General features: G+C 38.6%; 2 protein-coding genes and 2 long non-coding RNA genes across 10 annotated transcripts in view; 2 read left to right on the forward strand and 2 right to left on the reverse strand.

Moving 5' to 3' along the window:
• Positions 1–520: 520 nt before the first annotated feature.
• LOC141381115 (uncharacterized) lies at positions 521–8,192 on the reverse strand. Its single transcript, XR_012400784.1, has 4 exons — positions 5,004–8,192; positions 4,824–4,926; positions 3,903–4,685; positions 521–2,504 (listed from the first exon to the last, which is right to left on the reverse strand). It is a non-coding gene; the product is annotated as an uncharacterized lncRNA (long non-coding RNA).
• LOC101884528 (uncharacterized) lies at positions 545–7,039 on the forward strand. Its single transcript, XM_021471348.3, has 2 exons — positions 545–762; positions 4,925–7,039. Exon 2 carries the CDS (start codon positions 4,930–4,932, stop codon positions 5,974–5,976), a length of 1,047 nt encoding a protein of 348 aa, XP_021327023.2. The 5' UTR covers positions 545–762; positions 4,925–4,929; the 3' UTR covers positions 5,977–7,039.
• Positions 8,193–10,248: 2,056 nt separating the features above from the next.
• Positions 10,249–15,611, forward strand: LOC141381117 (uncharacterized). Its single transcript, XR_012400786.1, has 3 exons — positions 10,249–10,348; positions 10,393–11,714; positions 12,219–15,611. It is a non-coding gene; the product is annotated as an uncharacterized lncRNA (long non-coding RNA).
• LOC137487318 (uncharacterized) overlaps positions 10,473–23,332 on the reverse strand; it is a 28,086-nt gene continuing 15,226 nt past the window's right edge. For 2 of the 7 annotated variants that reach the window (XM_073944060.1, XM_073944058.1), the window contains 2 exons: positions 22,926–23,031; positions 19,816–22,126 (listed from right to left, as the gene is read on the reverse strand). In XM_073944060.1, coding sequence (XP_073800161.1) covers positions 21,093–22,126; positions 22,926–22,980 — 1,089 coding nt within the window. In that variant the 5' untranslated portion in view covers positions 22,981–23,031 and the 3' untranslated portion in view covers positions 19,816–21,092. Of the gene's footprint in view, positions 12,418–12,975; positions 13,067–13,624; positions 13,720–13,805; positions 13,959–19,815; positions 22,127–22,925; positions 23,032–23,332 lie in introns of those variants that run through there. The other 5 variants (XM_073944062.1, XR_012400767.1, XM_073944063.1 and 2 more) reach the window with 5 other exon arrangements.

A 23,332-nucleotide genomic window follows, 5' to 3' on the forward strand; every position in this document is an offset into this window, starting at 1 on the left:
TAATAAAAATAAATAAATAAACAGAGCAAAGCACGACTGGGAAAGAACAGTCAGAACAGGATCCGGTTCAAATTAAGCGCTGCTTGTATCAGTAACAGATTCATTCATGTACTTTACTACACTGAAAAAAGTGTTGCATGCAGAACTGTTGCAAACAATTTATTTGTGTTGAATTTAAACAAACAAATGAAGTTTAGTAATGTTCAACTTAATTTGTTTGTTTAAATTCAGCCCAAATAAATTGTTTACAACCTCTTAACATAAAGAAATTGAGTAAATCCAAGGAATCATCTTTGAATAAATTTTTTCAGTGTACAGTAAAACACTATATAGTATTTATTACAATTACTATGTAGGTAATTATGTGTGAAGGTGACTTTGTCTTTTCGTCACAATTAGAGAGTTTTATGTTGTATATCGGTTGTTGATGTTTTCTCTCTAATGAAAGGGGATGTGGCGATTAGTGGATGCTGCTGTTATTGTCCTCTAGATGGCAGTAGTGCTGAGCACACAGTTAGCAGAGGCATTATCCGAGTAAAAGCTCAGAGCAAGGAAAACTCGTGTGGAGGTTCAGTGCTGAAGAAATCACGACAACACACTCCAGCTTTTATATTGAACCTTCTGCTGCCAGACTGTTTATCTGACGGACACTTCAGCTGCTTGCCTTTATTCAGTATATATTGGGGCTCAACTGTAAATTCCTCTACAGAAGCGATCAGGAACGCTGGACTTTATTTCAGCTGATATTTCATACACAAACAGGTATGATTCTGTCCTTATTTATGTTTCTCTCCTTATTTATCAGTTCATATTTTCAGAGGGTATCGCAAAAAAAAGCAAGATAAAGCGATTAAGATGGACATTTCACGCTATCCTGACTGAATTATAATGTTAACTTTGACTTCGTTACAAGAAAGCAAGTGAAAAATGAAGCTAAACTATATTAAATTTAATTTATTCTTTGTCTTTATTATTGTACTCGTAGTTCAAACTCGCCCATTCAGAAACGAAAACTTTAATAATAAAGTAAACACAGAACAGAAGTCTGGAGCTCCTCCACTGGACTCTTCTTCTGTAGATGTTTTGTGGTGAATCAGCATTAAAGGTGCTCTACTGTCACCTGCTGGACTGGGGTGTGAAGCACTGATGGGCGTTTTAGTTCTGTAAGTTAGACTGTTAGTTTTCTTCCTTTAGTGTAGTATTTTATTAATTTGCTTCATTACTGCCACTACATGAATCATCATTAACTTCTGAATGTATTATTCTTATCTAAAGACCTGAGGAGATTCTCTGCATGAAAGACTTGTGAATAGCAGATTAACACACAGCTGAATCTCCAGTAATGTAGGGAATTAAATATGGAAGAAATGTGGATGATGTGTGGAGATGATTGAAAGGGGACGTGACTAAACAACATAACGTTCAGTTAATGAGGAAGGAGTATGTGCCAAAGTTTGCGTACTCTTCTGTTACACACTCAAATGTATGTACTTTTTAGGGCTGCAACTAACGACTATTTTAATAATTGACTAATCTGTCTGTTATTTTTTTCGATTAATTGATGAATTTGATTTAAAAACAGAAAATCATTCATTTACAACCCTTTACTCAAAAAACAGAACTAAAATCTTTAGAAAGTGCACAAACATGTTGTCCTTGAACATTCCTAAGCTGTTAAAATCATAATAATTATTTATGTAGTAGTTTTGTCCTGTTTTCAATCCAGATATTAAAAAAAAAATCTTGAATCAATCATACAGGGGTCTCAAACTCAAATTGGCGGCGGCATATCAGTGACTGACAATTCATATGAGGGCGCTTTAACATTCAAGCACAAGAAAAAGTGGACCCCTGAAGTCATTGATGCACTCAGACATTCTTCCCCTGAGTTTATGCAGTCAAAGCTCTTTACATATTGAAGGGGGAGTTTAAATTGCTATAAATTACTACAGTTAATTAACAGGCATAATAATTTATTTTCTTTTCGACTTAGTTCCTTTATTAATCAGGGGTCGCCACAGCAGAATGAACCGCCAACTCGTCCAGCATGTTTTACGCAGCAGATGCCCTTCCAGCAGCAACCCTTTACTGGGAAACACCCATACACTCTCATTCACACGCATACTCTACAGACAATTTAAGCTTACCTAATCAATAGGGCTGTGTATTGGCAAGGGCCTCATGATACGATACATGAGTCACGATACGATATATCGCGATACAATAAATATTGTGATATATTGCAATAGTTTGTATAATAGTTTGCAGCGTCATAATGCAATGTGCTGACCACTGGACCACAATTGCACTGTTATGCTGGTGCGTTTTAATAAATCTGCAAGACTCTGAACCACAGTATTACTTTCTATTGATTACTTAATCTTTTTCTCCCTTTTTAGATTTCTGATCAAGTTATGTCAGCTTTATTAATGAAGTGAATCATCTGATTTTCATTGAGCAGGTGTAACATTCATTAATATTAATTATTCGAATTCCTATATTCACTAATGCCTAGTTCACACTAGAGGATTTTAAGCCTGATTTGAGCCCGATTTGGAAGTTAACGAGCTCGCCGACAGATCGGGCTGTGATCGGGAAGAAATCTGCCGGTGCTCGGCGCTCACCGCTCTTTATGTGTGAACTACTGAGCAACGCATCAACGAGGCTCGCTGACGCGTCGCCGACACCTCGCAGACGGAAATCCAACATTCAGCATGCTAAATATTCCAGAGCAGTCGGCCGACTCAACCCCACGTGTGGTCAGATGTAGTGACGAGCTGCAGCCAATGAGAGAGCAGATCAGCATGAGCTGAATGCCTGTGTGTTCAGGAGCTCAGCAGAAACATCTGTGATTGGTCAGAATGGGCATCGGTGCACTCGCTTCATTCTGCGTTAGCACAGACATGAGAGTAGGCTATATTAACAGTGGAACTAGAATTCTGTAACTGTTAGAATTACCATACTGCTCATTCTGACCGTTCTCATATAAAACACCATACTGTCACAACATATTTACATTCAAAGCTATTATTGAGATATTAAAATTAAGCTTTGAATGTCTGGCATCACATTTAATGACACCATTACCCTAAAAATATCATTTTTTTTGGTAATACAGCCTATAAATATGTAGTTGAGATACTAAAACACTTAAAGGTCTTGGCTTTCATTTTCACTTTCAAACAGGAGCTATTTAACAGCACAGAATATGCTGTTTTGAAAGATATCTAAAATAAATTGATGTTTTTGCCATCAGAAAGTTTTGTTTATGTTAGCAGGAAGTTGCTAGGCAAGAAAATGCACACATATTTAAAGTCACAGCGAAAAGTATCAGACATGCATGCAGTCATTTTGACCAATATGGTAATTTAAGGCAGAAATGCTCAGTTCTTTACTGTTTTGTAATAAAAAAAATAACAATGTCAGAAAGAAATACACTGATAGTTAGAAAGCGGCAGGGTATTATAAATATGTTAGTTTTATTTCAAAGAGTTATAAAATTACAAAAATTAAAAACTCTCTGTGTATCTATCCACTGGAACCTGCAGATGAGTGATTAATCCGCTCATAAATCAGCTGATGTGACGATGTTTTTAAATGCTTTCTCCAAAGCTTGAAACGCTGTCAGTGATGTCATCAGCACACAAGCAGCCAATAGTGTTCAGCTTTTTCAGACGACTCCTCCCTCAAAATTTCATTGGCTGTGGTTTGGTAGCTTGAATGAGCTGATGGGGAATGAGATGTTGTCAGATCATGTAGTGTGTGACCCCCCTCTTGTAGATCGTTCACGGAGTGTCGCGTAGTGTGAACACCACAGAGATTAAAAGACACAAAGTCAAGTCATGTAGTGTGAACGGCACAGCGATCTGCTGATGTTTAAAATCCTGTAGTGTGAACTAGGCTTAAGGTGCTGCTGTTTGGGGTCAAATGATATTTACGTCATCATTAACCTGCAGGCTGCATTTTGGACATAGGGCTGCGAGAAAATAAATAAAAGGAGCGGAGCAGCGGCAAAATAATGAATAAAAACAGTGAGGTTACGGTCAAATAAGTAAATAAATGAAAAAAGTGTGCCTGCTGAGAGTGCAAGCAGCTAGGGACAGCGGCCCCTGCAGCCAAAATACGGAACGGCGGGAATTCTCCCGGTCCTCCCAATTAGCCAATCCGGCCCTGCTCTAAATGTCTTGTTTTACTAGTACAAGTGTGTATTTACATGTCTAAAACATAAAATAAGCATTGGGTGGTTAAAAACAGCATAATTGTGATGATATGACACGTCTTTCTCTGCCTCGGTGCCTGCCGACATGCCAAAGCTCTGTTTGAATTTTTCACGTCATGCTTGTCGAGCTGGATAACAAGCAAACACCAGCACCAGGGACATTACGCTCCTCACTTCAAAACGGAACCAAAGTAGGATTCTGTAGCGGTTTACCCTGCGTTCGCTCCATTCCTCCTCTTTAAAGACTCCAACATGTTTGGATGAGTAGGGTTGCACAGATTTCTCTGCCTTCTCCGCTTTCCTCTTAGAGCTGTGATGCACTCCTGAATCTGACAGATTGATTAGCTGTAGACTCTAGAACAGTTAAATGTTGTCCTACAGTGTTCTGCCTGGATTTCATCAATAGTCTTGCATTTACTAACACAGACTATAGTTGAAGTGTTTGGAAGTAATTCACATTTTCCTCCTGTAGAAAAACATCATAAGAACAGTGTTTAGTGGCTCAATGTGTTACAGCAGTTGTTGAAAGTGAATGAATGAAGGAAAATAGTTTGGGCAAATATTAAATATTTATATAAAGAAGGTGACTGGAAGATCGGTGTACCTTGCTGAAGACTGAAATGATCGTTATCGTTTATAGTTGTTGTCTGCTATCATTTGTTTATATCACTTAAATAAAATGCTGTCTTTTCATATTTATTTCAGGCCTGATGGAGGAGACACACCATGTTAAAATGAGAGCAAAAACAAAATCACTGAAGAGAAAAAACAGAAAACGTGTCACCTGCACTCAGTGTGGGAAGAGTCTGGCAGACAAAGACAGTCTCAAGATCCACATGCGGATCCACACTGGAGAGAGACCATTCACATGTTCTCAGTGTGGGATGAGTTTCAAAGACTCATCAGCCCTTAGAAGACACATGTTGATCCACACTGGAAAGAAAGCACACACATGTGATCAGTGCGGAAAATCATTTAGGTTGTCTTCAGGCCTGAATGATCACCTTAGAGTTCATGCAACTGAGAAGCCATATTCATGCACTGTGTGTGGAAAGAGTTTTGCACATCAAGTAAATTTAAGAAGACATCAGAAGATCCACAACAGTGTGAGAGAGTATGTGTGCTCTGAGTGTGAGAAGACCTTTGTTACAGCTGCAAACTTACAACAACACCAGATGATTCACAGTGGAGAAAAACGATACAAGTGTTCACACTGCGACATGAGATTCAGTTGGTTAGGATGCCAGAAAACACATGAGAGGACTCACACCGGAGAGAAACCATACAAGTGTTCACACTGCGACAAAAGATTCGGTCGGTTATCAAATATGAAAATACATGAGAGGATTCACACTGGAGAGAAACCTTATACCTGTTCACACTGCGACAAAAGATTCAGTCAGTTAAGAAACCTGATAACACATGAGAGGATTCACACTGGAGAAAAACCTTATCCGTGTTCACACTGCGACAAGAGATTCAGTCAGTTAGTAAGCCAGAAATCACATGAGAGGACTCACACTGGAGAGAAACCGTACAGCTGTTCACACTGCGACAAGAAATTCAGTAAGTTAAGAAGCCTGAAATCACATGAGAGGATTCACACTGAAGAGAGACCGTACAGCTGTTCACACTGCGACAAGAAATTCAGTAAGTTAAGAAGCCTGAAAACACATGAGAGGACTCACACTGGACAGAAACAAGTGAGATTCAGTCAGTCAGAAACATTGAAAAACACACAAGAGTGTCACGTCTGAGAGTAACCTTAACAGATATGCAAACTTGCAGTATTGATGGGTTGTTCTGGAACAAATCTTTAATGTGACTCTGCAATAACGAGTCCTTTCCGAGTGATTCTTTCATTGCTGCATGTGCAGATAGGGGAAATAATTATTTTATATTCTATCAGGTTTAAGTCGTTCATTAATCACTTGAAATATCTGTCGATCTATCCTCTATGCACTTTGAGCAAAAAAAAATTTAAGTCCTCTGGTTTTTGAGTACATGTAACTTGATATCAGGATTGTATGTAGGCAATAGTTCATTATTTATTATTTAAAATCATTATTTTCGTCTGAAAGAGCTCAACTCTTTCAGTATTCACAGCACCCAAATGTGTTAAACCCTGTCATTACACATTTAAAAGATATTAGAGAATGTTTTGTTCTTTAAGTTGAGGATAATTCATTAATATAGATCAGGCGTGTCCAAACTCGGTCCGGGAGGGTCGGTGTCCTCAGCCTGATCTCACGAGGAAACAAAAGTATTTTACGTTTTGTCAGTTTATCGGCTAATTCGGACAAAATTAAAGTTGACAAAATTTACCCTACCCAATTCACCTGTACCGCATGTCTTTGGACTGTGGGGGAAACCGGAGCACCCGGAGGAAACCCACGCGAAGGCATGAAGAACATGCAAACTCCACACAGAAACGTCTTTAATTCAGCTACCATCAGACCTGTTCAGAAAGGTTCTTTTACATGTTTATGATGAAGGAGGCCTCATGGAATCCTTCATCTTGGTCAAATATATAGTGGAGTTCAAGCTCTCCAGATGTGAATCCTGTGGTTGGCTCTACAAAAACACTGGATACTGTGGCGATGGGAGGAAAGGGATGTACAAAGCATTCTATTCAGACAAGAGTCTGACGACTTCTGCCCTATGCACTGCTACTAAACGATGAATGGATGGATTTGTACTTAATGGATGGATTTGTGGTGAACTGATGGATGTATGGATTTGTAGTCAGTGGATGGCATGTTTTTTATTAAGAGATTGTTTTATTTGTATTTTGATAATTAAACCGAAATGTTTATTGAACTTGTGTCTGTGTTCTAAATTGATTAATATCACTTAACATTAGGTTACTAATGAGTTAACTTTATTATAAATCTGTGACATTTGAACAACATATATTTACCAGACAAAAAAAAAGTCAAAATCTAAATTTAAGTTATTTTAGGCAATAATTTCAGTGACACTGAGAAACAACTAAGTCACAGTTTAAAATAGTACTGAATACATCCCTTTACTAAGTAGTGCATTTATAAATAACCACTAAAAAGAACAAAAACAATTCATTTGTCCAATGATATTCAAGCATTTGTATCCATTCGAATGCTGATTTATCCATTATTTTAATGAAACTTGTGATTACGTTTAATTTAACGTTTAATTTTTTATTTTAAACACCAGTAGCATAAAGTAGAATGATCCACCCTTAAGCTAAACGAGCATCTTATTTATTATTCATCTAATTGGTCAACGCATTTGACCAGAAATAAAACCTTTGACCAATTAAAACCTTTTGCCACGCCCCTACCGGAAAAAAAACTTACCAATGAAAAACCATTTGCCACGCCCATTTCTCCAGACTGCAGTTACCCATACTAGCCTCAGAATCAGCGCCGTAGGCGGGATGTTTGCCTGAACGTCGATCAACAAAAGCTGATTGGCTGCCTGTAGCTGACTCTGAGAAAGCTGATTGGCTGCCTGTAGATCCAGAATCATTGAGAGTATTTAGTCAGGAGAAATAGTAAGTGGTTTGTTTTGGTGGTGCACCTATTATGAAGTGTTTTGGGTCGACTTTATATTTTCTTAAAAAAAAATTTTGTTTTAGAATGTAGAAACTTAATTTAGCTTAGCATTAGCTTAATTTTGAACTTGCCTTCATGTAACTGAGTCAGGGCTAACGTTATATTTCAGTCAGGATAGCGTGAAATGTGCATCTTAATATCTTTATCTTGGTTTTGTGTGGTACACAGAAAACATGAACTGATAAAGGTAAGAAACATAAATAGGGGAAAAAAGAAACATGAGAAGTGTTTATTGACACGGTGGTAATGGGCTCCTTTGAGGTCTGCCTCACCTTAACTGCATCGTAGACGAGAGCAGGCGGCTGCAGTTACGGCCCGTTTCCACTGACTGGTACAGCTCAGTACGGTACGGCTCACCTTTATCAGGCTTGCATTTCCACTACCATCCGCTTGTTAAGTGGTGACGTGTTGGTGACGTATGTAATACTGTTTTTGGGTCCAAGCCGCCATTCATTTGAGTGGAAAAATCATTCGTTCATGATTTATTCCTATCACACATTAAAGTTAATTTTACATAAAGTCATAGTGTACACAACAATCTCTGGGCTTGCTGCATAACAAATACCAAAATTTAAACAATTAATAAAACAATGAATCACTTTCTGGGCATCAGATATTAGGCATGGACATATATATTGCGATCGTGACTTTCGAAAGTATTAAATCGCTTTGTAAACGTTTATTATTACCATTTCATAAATCTCGCCATTCAGTTGAATAGAGCGCTTGGACCCGGAAGCCGCTCCATGTGACGTCACACTTAACAAGCGGATAGGTACCCTTTTGGTGGGCGTGGTGTACAGAAAATTTCAGTCAACGTATTTCTCCCTCGAATAAATGTCTACAGTAAAGCTGTACGGGTTGTTTACATATATGAGAAGCACTTCTCACAAAACAGAGGCTTTACACATAAACACTTGTGTATAAATGTTTATTACTAACTTTCCCATGAACATTTGATTATAACTGCAGATCAATGACGTGCGATCAGTGTGAATCAATGATCATATATGAAATAAATAAATGAACATATATGAACACATACAGACCCTTACAGTTTCCGATGTTACCAATTACAGAAAAACTACACACAGCAGACATTTAGTGCTTATTTAGGTTCAAAACAACACAAAATATAGCCCACAGTCAGTGCAGACCTCTCATCTGTGTCTGCAATCTTCAGCAGCACATGTAAGCTCTGTTAGAGAGTCATTCTGTCATTCCCAGTTTACAGGGCTCAAAATTGCGACCATTTTGGTCGCATATGTGCCCGAAATTTTACCTATGCGACCTCAAAATATATTTGGGAGCATTTGTGAGTAAAATTGTTGTGTGCGACAGGTTTTTACTGCAAAATGTTCACCACATGATTCAGGAGACAATCACGCAGAATGCATCTCTGCACTTGAAACGCGAAACGCAGCGCTCAGGAATGGTTTAAAACAGTTGTCATGTCAACTTGCTGCAGTAAACAAAGCCAAGTCCGTAATGCTTGCCCCGCCTTTGCACTCTTCTTATTGGCCCACCACTGCTTTAGCACTGAAATATCAGCTGTCAATCACTGTCAATGCCTTCTGGCTCGGGATGACAGAGAGAGCTACTACCAAGAAAAACTGTAAAGCGCTGAAGATGAGAATGCAGATAACACTGACAGATTTTGTTTTAGAAACCACCTAAAGTTACAAATAATGACACATCTTAGTAGTGACCATGTGGTGAATGTTACTCCACCATCTAAACACTAAAAACACTAAAACCTGAACCACACTGTTCCAGTTACTATGACCATTTATGTGAAGCTGCTTTGACAATCTACATTGTAAAAGCGCTATACAAATAAAGCTGAATTTAATTGAATTGAACCATCTACACTTTTCCAAGAGTGGATAAAAGATCTCCATTGGCTTCAAGTCCGCTATGAAAAGTCTGTGGGATGGAATTTTCAGGTAACTGTTTGCCACATCTAGCACGAGAGCTTCTGTTTAATCCTTCATATAATCGCCAGATGCTGTCCGATGTGCAAGTGGCAGCTATGTCAAATTGAACACCACGTACACCATCGCAAACGGGCTTACAACGAGTAAACTAATATCGCTACTCTTGAAATGTATTGCTGCTAATATGACGTATGCATAAAATAAGGCACATTATATGTCAAAAGCATCAGTGCAATATCAGACAGCACCCGTGAGAACAGCACAGTTATATCGTTAACGGATTCATGTCAAGCAGTGTGTGCAGGGCCGGTGAGCGGTCCGTGTATCTTTTGGTCACTTAGTTATGTTACAAAAATCTATTTTCTATTGATAACGGGATTTCTTTGAGACATATTTTCCATGCATATATATATATATATATATATATATATATATATATATATATATATATATATATACATATATATACATATATATATATATTTTTTTTTTTTTTGCTTGTTAGTTTGACTAGTGTTGATTTCTAATGCAATAAATATGTTTGTATAAAACGTAGTAGTAACGGTGCTTATAAATGCGACTAAATTTTGGCTGATGCGCCTACATTTTTTAAGTTAGGAGCACCGGTGCTTCCAAGCAGAAAGCTTAATTTCGAGCCCTAGTTTATAATAGTCCAAAAGGCGAAGATAAACATGGCAGTTTGTTCGTGATTCAGGTTGCTGAAACGATTTGCTCCTGTGTGTTGTCGGGCTTCTCCTTTGTTCGCGCTTCACTCTCGCGTTTGTCCTTTTCTTTCTGAATGGATCAGATGATAGAGACACTTTAATAATCACGCACCCGTTATTATCTTCAGCTCAAGTAGTTCGCGCACTTTTAGACGGCCTCGTAAAAGAACAACAGGACATGGCAGATTTTGTTCTTCTTGGCTTTGTGTCTGTACATCAAGACTAAGACGAGGTTTGTTTGTCAGTTTTACAGTGTAATGTCTTGGCTGTGTATAACAACATGGCGGCTCCTTTGTTTTCATCTGGCTAGCTCCAGACTAGCTTGCGATGCATCTCTGTAACCAATCAGCGTTCAGCTGCGCGTGTAGCTCCACCTTTTGGTATGCTTTCTCGTGTTTGGTACCCTTTCGAAAGGGTGCCGAAAAAGTGTTACGATATGGTTCGGTACGCCTTTTGACAGTGGAAATGGCCATTAAAGCGCACCGAACCATGATGTTAAACACATCAGAAGTCAGACTTGGACACTACCAGAATCTTGCTTATTGTGGGAGCGGATGCAATTGAAATATCACTATTTTTACAAAAAGAGGGTCACAATCACAGAAGATGAACTTTTACTTTACTTCAGTTACTTAAAAGCCTGTATTTAATATATAAAAACTGTATATTCAATCAAAGAGAAATCTGCTCGTGAAATTAACTTGTTTTATTTTTTATGCCTTCTGAATTCAGTGACAGCAGTTTTGTTCATAAGAGTTTAATGGCTTTTATTTTGTTATCATGGATAAAGCGGTCTCGAATTTCTGGTTGTTTATTTGCATCCATTTGTTGTTTTTTCGTTATTAATATTTTTTCATCAGTGAGTGAGACGCTGATCTATTATGACAATATGCGTTAGCAGCGACAGTATTTGCGTTCAGTTCCATTTTTAGCGCTCACCTTTCACTACATCCTGATTCCCCAGCTCGCTCACTTTATCCCAAGATGTTCAGCCGGAAACGGCTAGCTGCTGGCCCCAAGAAAGCCTCTCTTTGGCTCGATTAGGCCCCGGGAATTACTATGGAAACGCGACTGGCCCTAGCTTGATTTGGATGCGACAGTGGAAACGCGGCTATAGTGTTTAGCAGTACCAAAGACTCTAGAATGAGTGCATCTGAATGGTTTCTCTTCAGCGTGAATCCTCATGTGTAGATTAAGGGATGATGACTGGCTGAAACTCTTCCCACACTGAGTGCAGGTGAATGGTGTCTCTCCAGTGTGGATCATCATGTGGTGATTAAGGTTTGTTGATTGGTTGAAACTCTTCCCACACTGAGAACATGTGAATGGTTTCTCTCCAGTGTGAATCATCATGTGTTTATTAAGGCTTGATGATTGGCTGAAGCTCTTCCCACACTGAGTGCATGTGTATGGTTTCTCTCCGGTGTGGATCGTCAAGTGTTGATTAAGGTTTGATGATTGGCTGAAACTCTTCCCACACTGAGAACATGTAAATGGTTTCTCTCCAGTGTGGGTCGTCATGTGTTGATTAAGGTTGGATAGTCGGCAGAAACTCTTCCCACACTGAGTGCAGATGAATGGTTTCTCTCCAACGTGGATCATCATGTGTTGACTAAGGTTGGATGATCGGCTGAAACTCTTCCCACACTGAGTGCATGTGAATGGTTTCTCTCCAGTGTGGATCACCATGTGTTCATTAAGGGATGATGAATAGCTGAAGCTTTTCCCACACTGAGTGCAGGTGAATGGTTTCTCTCCAGTGTGGATCTTCATGTGAATCTTAAGATCGTCTTTTCCTCCACAACTCTTTCTACACTGAGTGAAGGTGAAATGAGTCCTGTCTCTTGGTTTCAAAATACTGCAAGTCTGTATATGATTTTTTTCCTCAATTTTGACATGATGTTCCTCCTCTTTACTCACCACATTCTTTTCAATTAGGTCTGAAAAAAAAAATAAAAAATCAGGTTTTTATTAAGTCTTTTAAACTCTCATCAAAAGCTGAAGTCAAAAGGCGCTAAAATCATTGGCTATACAAGCTGTAATTTTGATTTTAATTCTGTTGATCATCAGTTACAGTGCAAAAAAAGCTTAGTTTCTACCTTTTATATGAAAAGTTTTCCCCGTTAATACATAACTGGTTTATCACACCCAAGTTCAATTTCTGTAGCCACACCCAGACCTGATTACTCAGACCTGTGAGTGAAAACAGCACAAATGTTAGGGAATGCCAACATTTCTCTTTAGACCCCAGGCAGAGGGTTAAATGTTTAACAAATCTCCTTTTACTGAGCATTTGATCAAAACATGGGAATAAAAGACAACTGAGCTGCACTCCACATTTATTACCTTGAGAACAGAAAGTGTATTTCACTTTTCTCTTTCTTCATATAAAATCGTTTGTTTTTGTGCTTGTTTAATGAATCAGATCAACTGTTCAAAGCTTCTCATCATTATTGTTTTTCAGGCTTATTAATGAAGAATCAGGAGTAAACACCAACCTATTTGTTGTTCAGTATCTTCAGGTTTAATTCTGCAGGGTTCTGGATCACTCATGTTCTCGCTGTCCTTCAGTAAACTCTTCACTTGAGCCTGATGGGAATATTCCAGTGTTTATAATGGAAACACTTGCATTAAATATTCAGTATATAATTTACAACCATAACTGTTTCTTAAACATCAATAATTGTATTAAAACATACAAACAACAACACTGATAAAAAGTTTTATGAAGTATTTACAATGATACTGTAAAATTACTCCAGAAAACACATTTTCTAAACATTTTCCTCAAAATATTTTCTGAATTAAAACACTCTCTAATATCATTTATAAAATACATCCTATTAAAATATGTTTTACCATCAAAATATTCTCACACAAGCTACAAATAGGTGTTTCTCCCCTGTTCAATAAATGTGTGTGTAAGTCTTGAGTGGCCGATTCTACATGTCATGTGTGCAGCGTGATCATGTCTCTGATTGCTTACATTTATCTCTCAATATTTTAATGAATTAAGTGTTTTATATTATTATACTAATCCCAAATTCTGCTTTACTGCAAAATAAAGCGTTTGCGTCTCTTCAAGAGTTTACACAAGCATATGTTCAGTTAAACAGTCAATATTCAATATAATCAGCATTAAACTACCTCTTAGTGAATGAATTAGATGGAGACACAAATGAAAGGTGTCCAGATAACCCGTGAGTAAGACATTACAAGAGTGTTTACAGCGTAGCATCGAGCTAAAAACAAGAGAGTATATTAGCATTGAGCACATATGTTAAAGCGGTTCACACCGCAAGATAATTCCCGCAAGTCTGACACTTACTCTGAACAGACGAACAACACCTGTAACAGAAGAGGAAATAAACCAATTAAACCTCAAACAGCAAAGTTCTGCTCTCTCCGATCTCCGCCTCAGAATAAGCGCTGTGGGCGGGATATTTGCCTGCACGCTGATCAGCGAAAGCCGATTGGCTGCCTGTAGGTTTAGAAGAAAGCGGGTTTTCAGTCAGGAGAAATAGTAAGTGGTTTGTTTTGGGAGTGCACCTATTATGAAGTGTTTCGGGTTGACTTTAAATTTTCTTAAAAATGGCTTAAACTACGTTAAGCGTTTTAGAATGTAGAAACTTAATTTAGCTTAGCATTAATTTAATCTTTAGCTTAATTTTTAACTTGCTTTCATGTAACAGAGTCAAAGCTAACGTTATATTTCAGTCAGGATAGCGTGACATTTGCCTCTTAATACTTTTATCTTGTTTTTGAGTGATACATTCTGAAAATATGAACTGATAAAGAAGGAAAGAAACATAAATAAGAAACATATACCCATGAGAAGTGCATGTTAATGTCCACTATCAATCTGAGGTAAAACTGGCCTGTGATATCTAATAGTTATATATGGTCTTTCTCCAGTGCAGGCATGGGCCGGTATATGATTCTGACAGTATGATAACCTTGGATAAAAAAATCACTGTTTGATGTTTTGACGGTATTGTGATTACTGCTCTAATATTCACTCTTTTTAAATGTCTGAGTAAAATACTCAAACTTTTTCCCCCTTTAAAAATAAATATTTTATTTTGAGAAACATTTAAAATATTGTGGAGCAGTAAACATGTCAGACTGAATAATTCAAATGAATCTTTGACTTCTGCTGTCTTCATTAGTTTCAGAAACAGATTTATTCACAGTTTAAAAAGACAATTTAGGAGATCTTTTCTGCTGGAGATACTGTTGTCCTAAAAAAACAAAGAAAAAAACCCTGACATACACAATAGGAACGGTAAAGCAGAAAATTTGGTCAGCTTTAAAACCTTGACTTTTCCAAACCACGGTATACCTTTGTAGTGGCTATTTTCTTTAAGGAGGCTCTCTCAGTGGTAAAGAAGACAAAGTCTTACCCAAAGTGTCTTTTAAAGTTTTATTCTTTGCAAAAAAGGTCAGACAATCATACAGCAACACAGATTTCTGCAGAGTGTGAGACCAATAGCAGAACACCCACAAGGATATTAGTGACATACAGCAGTGGTTCCCATCCTTTCTTTACCAGAGACCCTTTTTTCATGGAAATTACTGTAAGACCCCCTCCACATTTAATACCATTATCACTCATATAAGTTTGCAGTAGGGATGAAAAAAATGTTGTTTTCAAACAAACAGTGTGTTTATTACAATATCTAGACATGTTTATGCACAAACAATAGCCTACTGTAAAATATAAAGCAAACCATCAGCAGGTCACTTGTAACTGAAAAAAACATAAGCCTTTGGCCTTTAAATTGACCCTATTTGAAATTCAATGACAAAAATATCAGTATTCACACTCGTGTATATCCTCCTCAGACCTACAGTAAATATTTTCTGTGATTTTCTACATCCTTTGGGTTAAAAAAAAATTCTACAATTTAGAGTTTTTACATTTTGTTTTTATTTGAAATCTTACAGCATGTCCACTGTAGTGGACCGCAAGACCATTTTAGTTCAAAACGACCGGCACTCAGACAATAAAACTGTACAGGATATGACTGTACAGGGATATGATCCATTATTGTAATCTTTTCCTTTTGTATTGAAATTCCTGAAACAGATTCGTCTGAGAGCCAAATAAAAAAAAAAAACAAAAACAAACAAACGAGAAAGTGATGTTAATCCAAAACAAATTTAACTTAAAAGAGATTTAAAACTGATTGTCATTCTCTAATTGTCTCCAATTGTCTGTTTGTTACACTCTAAGTCAGAGTCTCCATCAACTCTCTAATAAAGAATCCTCTCTGCTTCAGTTCTGTCTCCTACAACATGCAGTCAGTAGCCCCTTTCACACATACAAACCTTTCCGGAAAATTACCAGCAATTTTCCAGTAGGTGTGTATGCGTGAACAGGCCCTTTTTGAAAATACCGGTAAATTTGTTCTGGCTATTTTCCAGAAAGAGAAGTTGTAACTTTACAGGTAATTTGCTGGAATGCTGCACTGAACGCGGAAGCAAGATTGCCGGAAAGAGCTGGTTCACGTCTAGAACGTGCTGACGTAAGACTTCTGCTTTAGCCAATCAGAACAGTCAGACGCATTCACGTCCGCGCAGTTTATGAAAATAAAAGCCTTTGAATATTTTTCAAGACACATTTACAGTAGCTGCTGGATGTTAGTCAGATAACGTTTATATGCTCCTTCTTAATGCCAACTGAGTAAATAATTATAGATGAGATGCTTATTATAGGCTGTTGTTTGTTTACTTTAAAGCTCTGCTTTCTTCAGTTGCTTGACGCATCGTGTGTGCCTGTCAAGGAGCCGGTGAGCGACAGCACACACACATATCATGTAAATCTTAACATGCGAAAGTGTTCCTCCATACGTTTTTATCGAAGTTGTTCACATTATTTATCCATCCACAGAGTTTGTAATGTAGTCAATTGTTTACAAGTAAAAGCCGTTTAGAGGTCATTTCTGGGTAATGATGTCAGAATTTACCGATATTTTAAAATGGATGTGTAAACGTTCTTTTTCGGAAAAAAATCTGTAACAGTCATCTGTGTGAACAGCGCTTTTTAATTTATCAGTAAAGTCGTTTCGGAAAATTTACGGTATCACCATGTGATAGGGGCTAGTAATTACATTAAGATGGTCCTGGTGGACATTAAAAAAAGGATGATATTTTGAAACACAAACAGTTTACAGCTTTGAAAGATAAATGTATTGTTCCTGACCCTTTAATAAACAAATATATATGTAACAATAATAATAGTATGTAACAATAATAATAATAGTAATAATAGTAGTAAAAAACTTTTAAAAATCTACATTTGACATGCCTCTCTCCTTCCCATAAAATGTGCTCGTTTGTGTGTCAGCCATATTAGATGCAGTGTAAGAAGTGGTTCCTAGCATGCCAGCCAATCAAATGACACATCACTAGAAAGCCCAGGATGTCCTCTGAACAGTACAACAGGACTTGATAGAGTAGCTTAAAAAACTCAAAGAAAATTCATGAAAACACTGTCCACTACTGAGGACACAAGTCAATGGGCCGGGTCTCAGGAGTATAAGGGGGAAAAACATAATATAGAATATTACAATTTAATTCATGCATGTTGTTTGTTAAGCAGGTCACACACCAGAAGCGCCGCTTGGCTGCGCGCCGCGCAGCGCCATGTATCTTAGAATTCTAAACATAGGTTTCCATCAGGATACACACACCGGTGCCGCAAGTTGGCGGCGCTCGGCGACGGGTCAGGACGCAGTTCATTTTTCAGCCGCGCCACAGAGCGCCATCTGATTAGTTTCATGTTAAATATCATTCGAATGTGCGCGTCTGGTGTGCGATACTTTAAACTGTCATGTGCGCCGTGTCGCGGCGCCAAGCGGCGCTTCTGGTGTGCGACCTGCTTTATGCTCTTTCAATTAGTGTGAGGATTGCTGTGAGGCGGATCAGTGAGACTCTGGCCGCGTCCAAAACCGCCTACTACTCAGTAGGTACAGGATTTGAACGTAAACGTACAACTTGGCCATTAAAAAAATTATGTTCTATACAGTATGAATGTGAAAAGACGTACTACATCTGCCATTTAGTCATAGTTACGTGAACTGCCTGCGTTAGTTGCGTCGCTTAACTCCCATTCATGAATTCTCTCTCGGGGCATCATGGGATAGCGCAGCATGCATGGGATGCGCACTCCAGAATCTCCCCGGAAGTAGTAAGGACATTTCTAATCTTCCATTTATGTCTAAAATACTAGAAAAAGTTGTTTCCACTCAATTATGCTCTTATCTGCAGACGAACAATATTTTTGAAGTGTTTCAGTCAGGTTTCAGGGCTCACCACAGTACAGAAACCGCCTTAGTGAAAATAACCAACGATTTACTCTTAGCTGCTGACCGAGGGTGCGTCTCGCTATTAGTTTTACTCGATCTTAGTGCGGCATTTGATACCATTGACCACAATATCCTCATAAATCGCTTAAAGTCTACAGGTGTCCAAGGACAGGCTCTACAATGGTTTAAGTCATACTTAACTGACCGCTACCAGTTTGTGAATCTTAATGGACAGCCTTCACAAATCTGCCCAGTAAAGTATGGGGTGCCTCAAGGATCAGTTTTAGGCCCTTTACTGTTTACAATTTACATGCTACCTCTGGGAGACATTATTAGAAGACATGGGATCAGCTTTCACTGCTATGCAGATGATACTCAATTATATATTTCCACTAAACCTGACGAGACGTCTGAACTTTCTAAACTAACTGAGTGTATCAAAGACATCAAAGACTGGATGACCAACAATTTTCTTCTCTTAAACTCAGACAAAACAGAATTATTACTTATTGGGCCTAAATCTTGCACACAGCAGATCTCGCAACTCAATTTACAATTAGAGGGATACAAAGTTAGCTTTAGCTCTACTATAAAAGATTTGGGTGTCATATTAGACAGCAATCTAACTTTTAAAAACCATATATCCCATGTCACAAAAACTGCCTTCTTTCATCTGAGAAATATCGCTAAATTACGAAATATGCTATCCATCTCAGATGCAGAAAAGCTAGTCCATGCTTTTATGACTTCGAGACTGGATTACTGTAATGCTCTATTTGCTGGCTGCCCAGCATCCTCTATTAACAAACTGCAATTAGTACAAAATGCAGCAGCCAGAGTTCTGACCAGGTCTAGAAAATATGATCATATAACCCCAATTTTATCCTCCTTACACTGGCTGCCTGTTAAATTTCGTATTGAATTTAAAATAGTACTTCTCACCTATAAAGCTCTAAATAATCTAGCTCCTGTTTATCTAACCAACCTTCTGTCTCGCTACGAACCAACTCGCTCCTTAAGATCTCAAAATTCAGGGCTTCTGGTAGTACCTAGAATAGCAAAATCAAGTAAAGGAGGTCGAGCCTTCTCTTTCATGGCTCCTACACTCTGGAATAGCCTTCCTGGTAATGTCCGAGGCTCAGACACACTCTTCCAGTTCAAAACTAGATTAAAGACCTATCTGTTTAGTAAAGCATACACTCAATGCATCACCTAGCGGGTTCCACACTGGCTTCTGCATCTTGCTTATATACACTATGAACAGCAGCTACGCTAATTATTCTCTTTATTCTCTATTTTCACCTGGGGATACTCATCCCGAGGTCCTCAGATTAGGCGGAGTCACTGATTGGATCCAAGACCAGCGACGTGATGATCCCAAGGATTCCATATCTGGGACCAGGCCATATCCTGAGCTGCTGCTGCGCTGATGGTCGTGGGGAGTGGAGAACATGTGTCTGATTCCAGCGACGCTCCAGGGACAGACGAGTCTTCATTGAGGCCATCTTCCAGCTTAAACCACGGCGAATGAAGTTCTGCACAAGACTTTTGGCCAGCGGAGAAATTAAAATGGTCGTGCCCAACTGAGTCTGGTTCCCTCAAGGTTTTTTTTCTTCACTCCCATCAGGTGAAGTTTTTTTTCCCTCTCCGCTGTCGCCACTGCCTCGCATGGTTCAGGATTGGTAGAGCTACGCATCGATGAATTTGCTCTTCAGTGTTTGAACTCTCAGTAATGATTAAATCACACTGAACTGAGCTAAACTGAACTGAACTGAACTTAAACACTAAAACCTGAACCACACTGTTCCAGTTACTGAACCACACTGTTCCAGTTACTATGACCATTTATGTGAAGCTGCTTTGACACAATCTACATTGTAAAAGCGCTATACAAATAAAGCTGAATTGAATTGAATTGAATAGTAAGTCATCCGGGTACTTCTCGCATGCTGATTTTCGAATTCTATGAATTCGGACATGCTACTCGGCTCGCATACTGATTTTAGCGTACTATATAGAATGGAAGTATGCGGTTTCGGACGCAGCCTCTGTCTTTTTTGTGAAGGACGGATTACAAATACAATGCTAGGGCAGTGGTCCTCAACCTTTTTATCACCACGCACAATTGACAATATTACCCTGGACCGGGGGGTTGGGGGTGTTTCAATGTTTCGTAGGTTGCTAGGTGACCATAAACCATTTTCCCAGAGGATGACAAGCTGCCAAATCATTGCTGTCACTCTGATCCAAGTTTTATTTATGGAGAAAATTACAAAGGACTGCAGTGTTTGTGTGTTCCAAGTTTGTCTGAGAAAATTAGTCTTACAGAAATGTGAATATTCCATACAAGCTGAAGCTGATCGGTCAATTTTTGTCCCGTGAGTCACGATGAGTCACGGGCACGATCGCGTCACGCTGTTTGTGCGCACAAGCCATGCACCCCCATTGAAAACAACAAACTTGTGCAAACTCTAGAAATACACAATATGCAGACGGTTCCTTAAAGGCTGCCATCATTTGCAATCTCCATCAGTTCATCTTCTTGCACAGACATGCAGGAGTCACCTGATTTGTTGACAAATGGGTTGCGAATCCATACCTTGGCAGTTTGTGGGTTGTTCACTTAGCCTTTTCCCCTTAGCAAAGACACTTTCCAAAGACGTCTGTTTCTTGCTCATTTTGCTACTTGTAGGTTAAATTTGAGCGCTCAAGTGACTGAGATGCAAGCAAGAGAATACGGTCATTTTTCAAAATAAATGATCGTTCAGACTCAGATCATAAATAAAATGTAAATAATTAAGGATTTCTTGTGCGGCCCGCTACCAATTGAACCACGGACCGATGGTTGAGGACCACTAAGCCAGGGGATAAAATGAACTAAAGCTACATGATCTTTTCTTAATTGTCTACTGCTAAGAAATGTTTCAAATATGACACACAACCCCCCCACTAAGCTCGCTGAGTCCCCCTAGGAGTCCTGGACCCCCCTGTTGGGAACCACTGACATACAGGATGAATCACAGCTACATCAACGCTCATGCTTCATTTATGACCATCCATATTTCAGCCTTAACTCTCACCCAAACATATATCTTGTTAAATCATCACGTATCCAGAACTTGTCTGGTGATAAACAGATGTTAAAGTGGTCACGTATTGCCTAACTGTGTAATGTATACAGAAAGGTAGAAAATAAACAGTACATGGAGATAAAAAGAAGAACAGACCTTGCTATGTATAGAACTGAGTATATAAAATGAATATAAGATGAATAAAATGAATTTTCCACCACACCTTGAAAACCGTTATTGTTTCATGCCTACTCCAGAGTGGATCTTCATGTGTAGTTTAAGATGTGAAGATTTGCTGAATCTCTTCCCACACTGAGTGCATCTGAACGGTTTCATTCCAGCGTGGACCTTCATGTGTCTATTAAGAACTGATGTTTGTCGGAAACTCTGCCCACACTGAGTGCATGTGTATGGCTTCTCTCCAGTGTGGATCCTCATGTGTTGATTAAGGGATGACAACATGCTGAAACTCTTCCCACACTGAGAACATGTGAATGGTTTCTCTCCGGTGTGGATCCTCATGTGCTGATTATAGTTTGATGATAAGGTGAAGCTCTTCCCACACTGAGTGCATCTGAAGGGTTTCTCTCCAGTGTGGATCCTCATGTGTCCCTTAAGGGTTGCTATTTTTCTGAAACTCTTCCCACACTCAGTGCATGTGAATGGTTTCTCTCCGGTGTGGATCTCCATGTGTCCCTTAAGGGTTGATGTTTGTCTGAAACTCTGCCCACACTGAGAACATGTGTATGGTTTCTCTCCAGTGTGGATCCTCATGTGTTTAATAAGGTATGACGAGATGCTGAAACTCTTCCCACACTGAGAACATGTGAATGGTTTCTCTCCACTGTGAATCCTCATGTGTTGATTATAGTTTGATGAGAAGGTAAAACTCTTCCCACACTGAGTGCAGGTGAATGGTTTCACTCCAGTGTGAATCATCATGTGGTCATTATAGTTTGATGAGAAGGTGAAACTCTTCCCACACAGAGTGCATGTCAATGGTTTCTCTCCAGTGTGGATTTTCTTGTGTGTATCAAGGCTTGATATCTGTCTGAAACTCTTCCCACACTGGGTGCATGTAAATAGTTTATCTTCAGTGTGGATCTTCATGTGTCTAATGAGGATTGATGATTGGCTGAAGCTCTTCCCACACTGAGTGCAGGTGAAATGGTTCTTGCCTCTCGTTTGCAAAGTCTGTAAATGAATTTTTTCCTCAACTTTGACATGATGTTCCTCCTCTTTACTGGCCACATTTTCTTCAATTAGGTCTGAAATAAAAAAAATGATCAGTTTTTTAAGTCAAAAGTCAAAACACACTAAAACATGAGCCGCATTTCCACTGTTGGGCTAGTGCCAATAGCCTGGGAGCTTGAGCAGTGAGGCTGAAATCATGTTGTGTTTCCACTGTCGGGCTAGTAGAGCACGCCGCAGCTCGCAAACCCTGCCCCCAGAACGTCCCCCGAATCAAACGTCATACACGCCACCAAGTTCAGCGAGTTTTGTTATAAACAGGTCGTTTTTGTTTCAGTCACATACATTAAATGTTTAAATATCTATTGCATAATGGTACTACTTATATTATTTCACCATCTGTACACCAATATAAATAGTGAATGTGTGTGTCTGTGGGTGGGGCTGTGTCGGTGTGGTAATGTGGCCTGATGTGGCTACAGTGCCAGGGCTGATTTTTTTTGTCCCAGTCCGCCCCTGGTTACAATGCAAAAAGCTTGATTGATTATTTGGCGTTACTGCCTCACCTGTTAGCAATCAAGTAATCACTTCTGAATTGAACCTGCCTGAAAAGGTGAAGTAGACCAAAAGAGCCTCAAAAGCTAGAAAACATTCCGAGATCCAAAGAAATTTAAACACAAATGAGAAAGAGTTATAAAGGTTATAAAGTCATTTCTAAAGCTTTGGGACTGCAGCGAACCACAGTGAAAACCATTTATAGATAATGCCAAAAAACACTGAACAGTGGAGAACATTCCTGGGAGGTCAACTGCTCAAAGCTTTTCATCATTATTGTTCTTCAGGCTTATTAATGAAGAATCAGGAATAAACACCAACCTATTTGTTGTTCAGTATCTTCAGGTTTAATTCTGCAGGGTTCTGGATCACTCATGTTCTCGCTGTCCTTCAGTAAACTCTTCACTTGAGCCTGATGGGAATATTCCTGTATTTATAACAGAAACACTTGCATTTAATATTCAGTACATAATTATATATATATATATATATATATATATATATATATATATATATATATATATATATATATATATATAATCATAACTGTTTCTTAAACATCATTAATTGTATTAAAAACATACAAAATACAACAAGTCTTATAAAGTCTTTCAGTCTGATCAATGATAAATATTGTAAAATTCCTCCAGAAAACACATTTCTAAACATTTTCCTCAATATATTTTTTGGATTAAAACACTCTCTAATATCATTTTAAAAATACATCC

This window comes from Danio rerio, chromosome 3 (genome assembly GCF_049306965.1).
Source record: "Danio rerio strain Tuebingen ecotype United States chromosome 3, GRCz12tu, whole genome shotgun sequence".
In the NCBI taxonomy this organism is placed as follows: domain Eukaryota; kingdom Metazoa; phylum Chordata; class Actinopteri; order Cypriniformes; family Danionidae; genus Danio; species Danio rerio.

Coding starts and splice junctions, on each gene's coding strand:
- LOC101884528 (XM_021471348.3), top strand. CDS start 4,930: ATGGAGGAGACACACCATGTTAAAATGAGAGCAAAAACAAAATCACTG.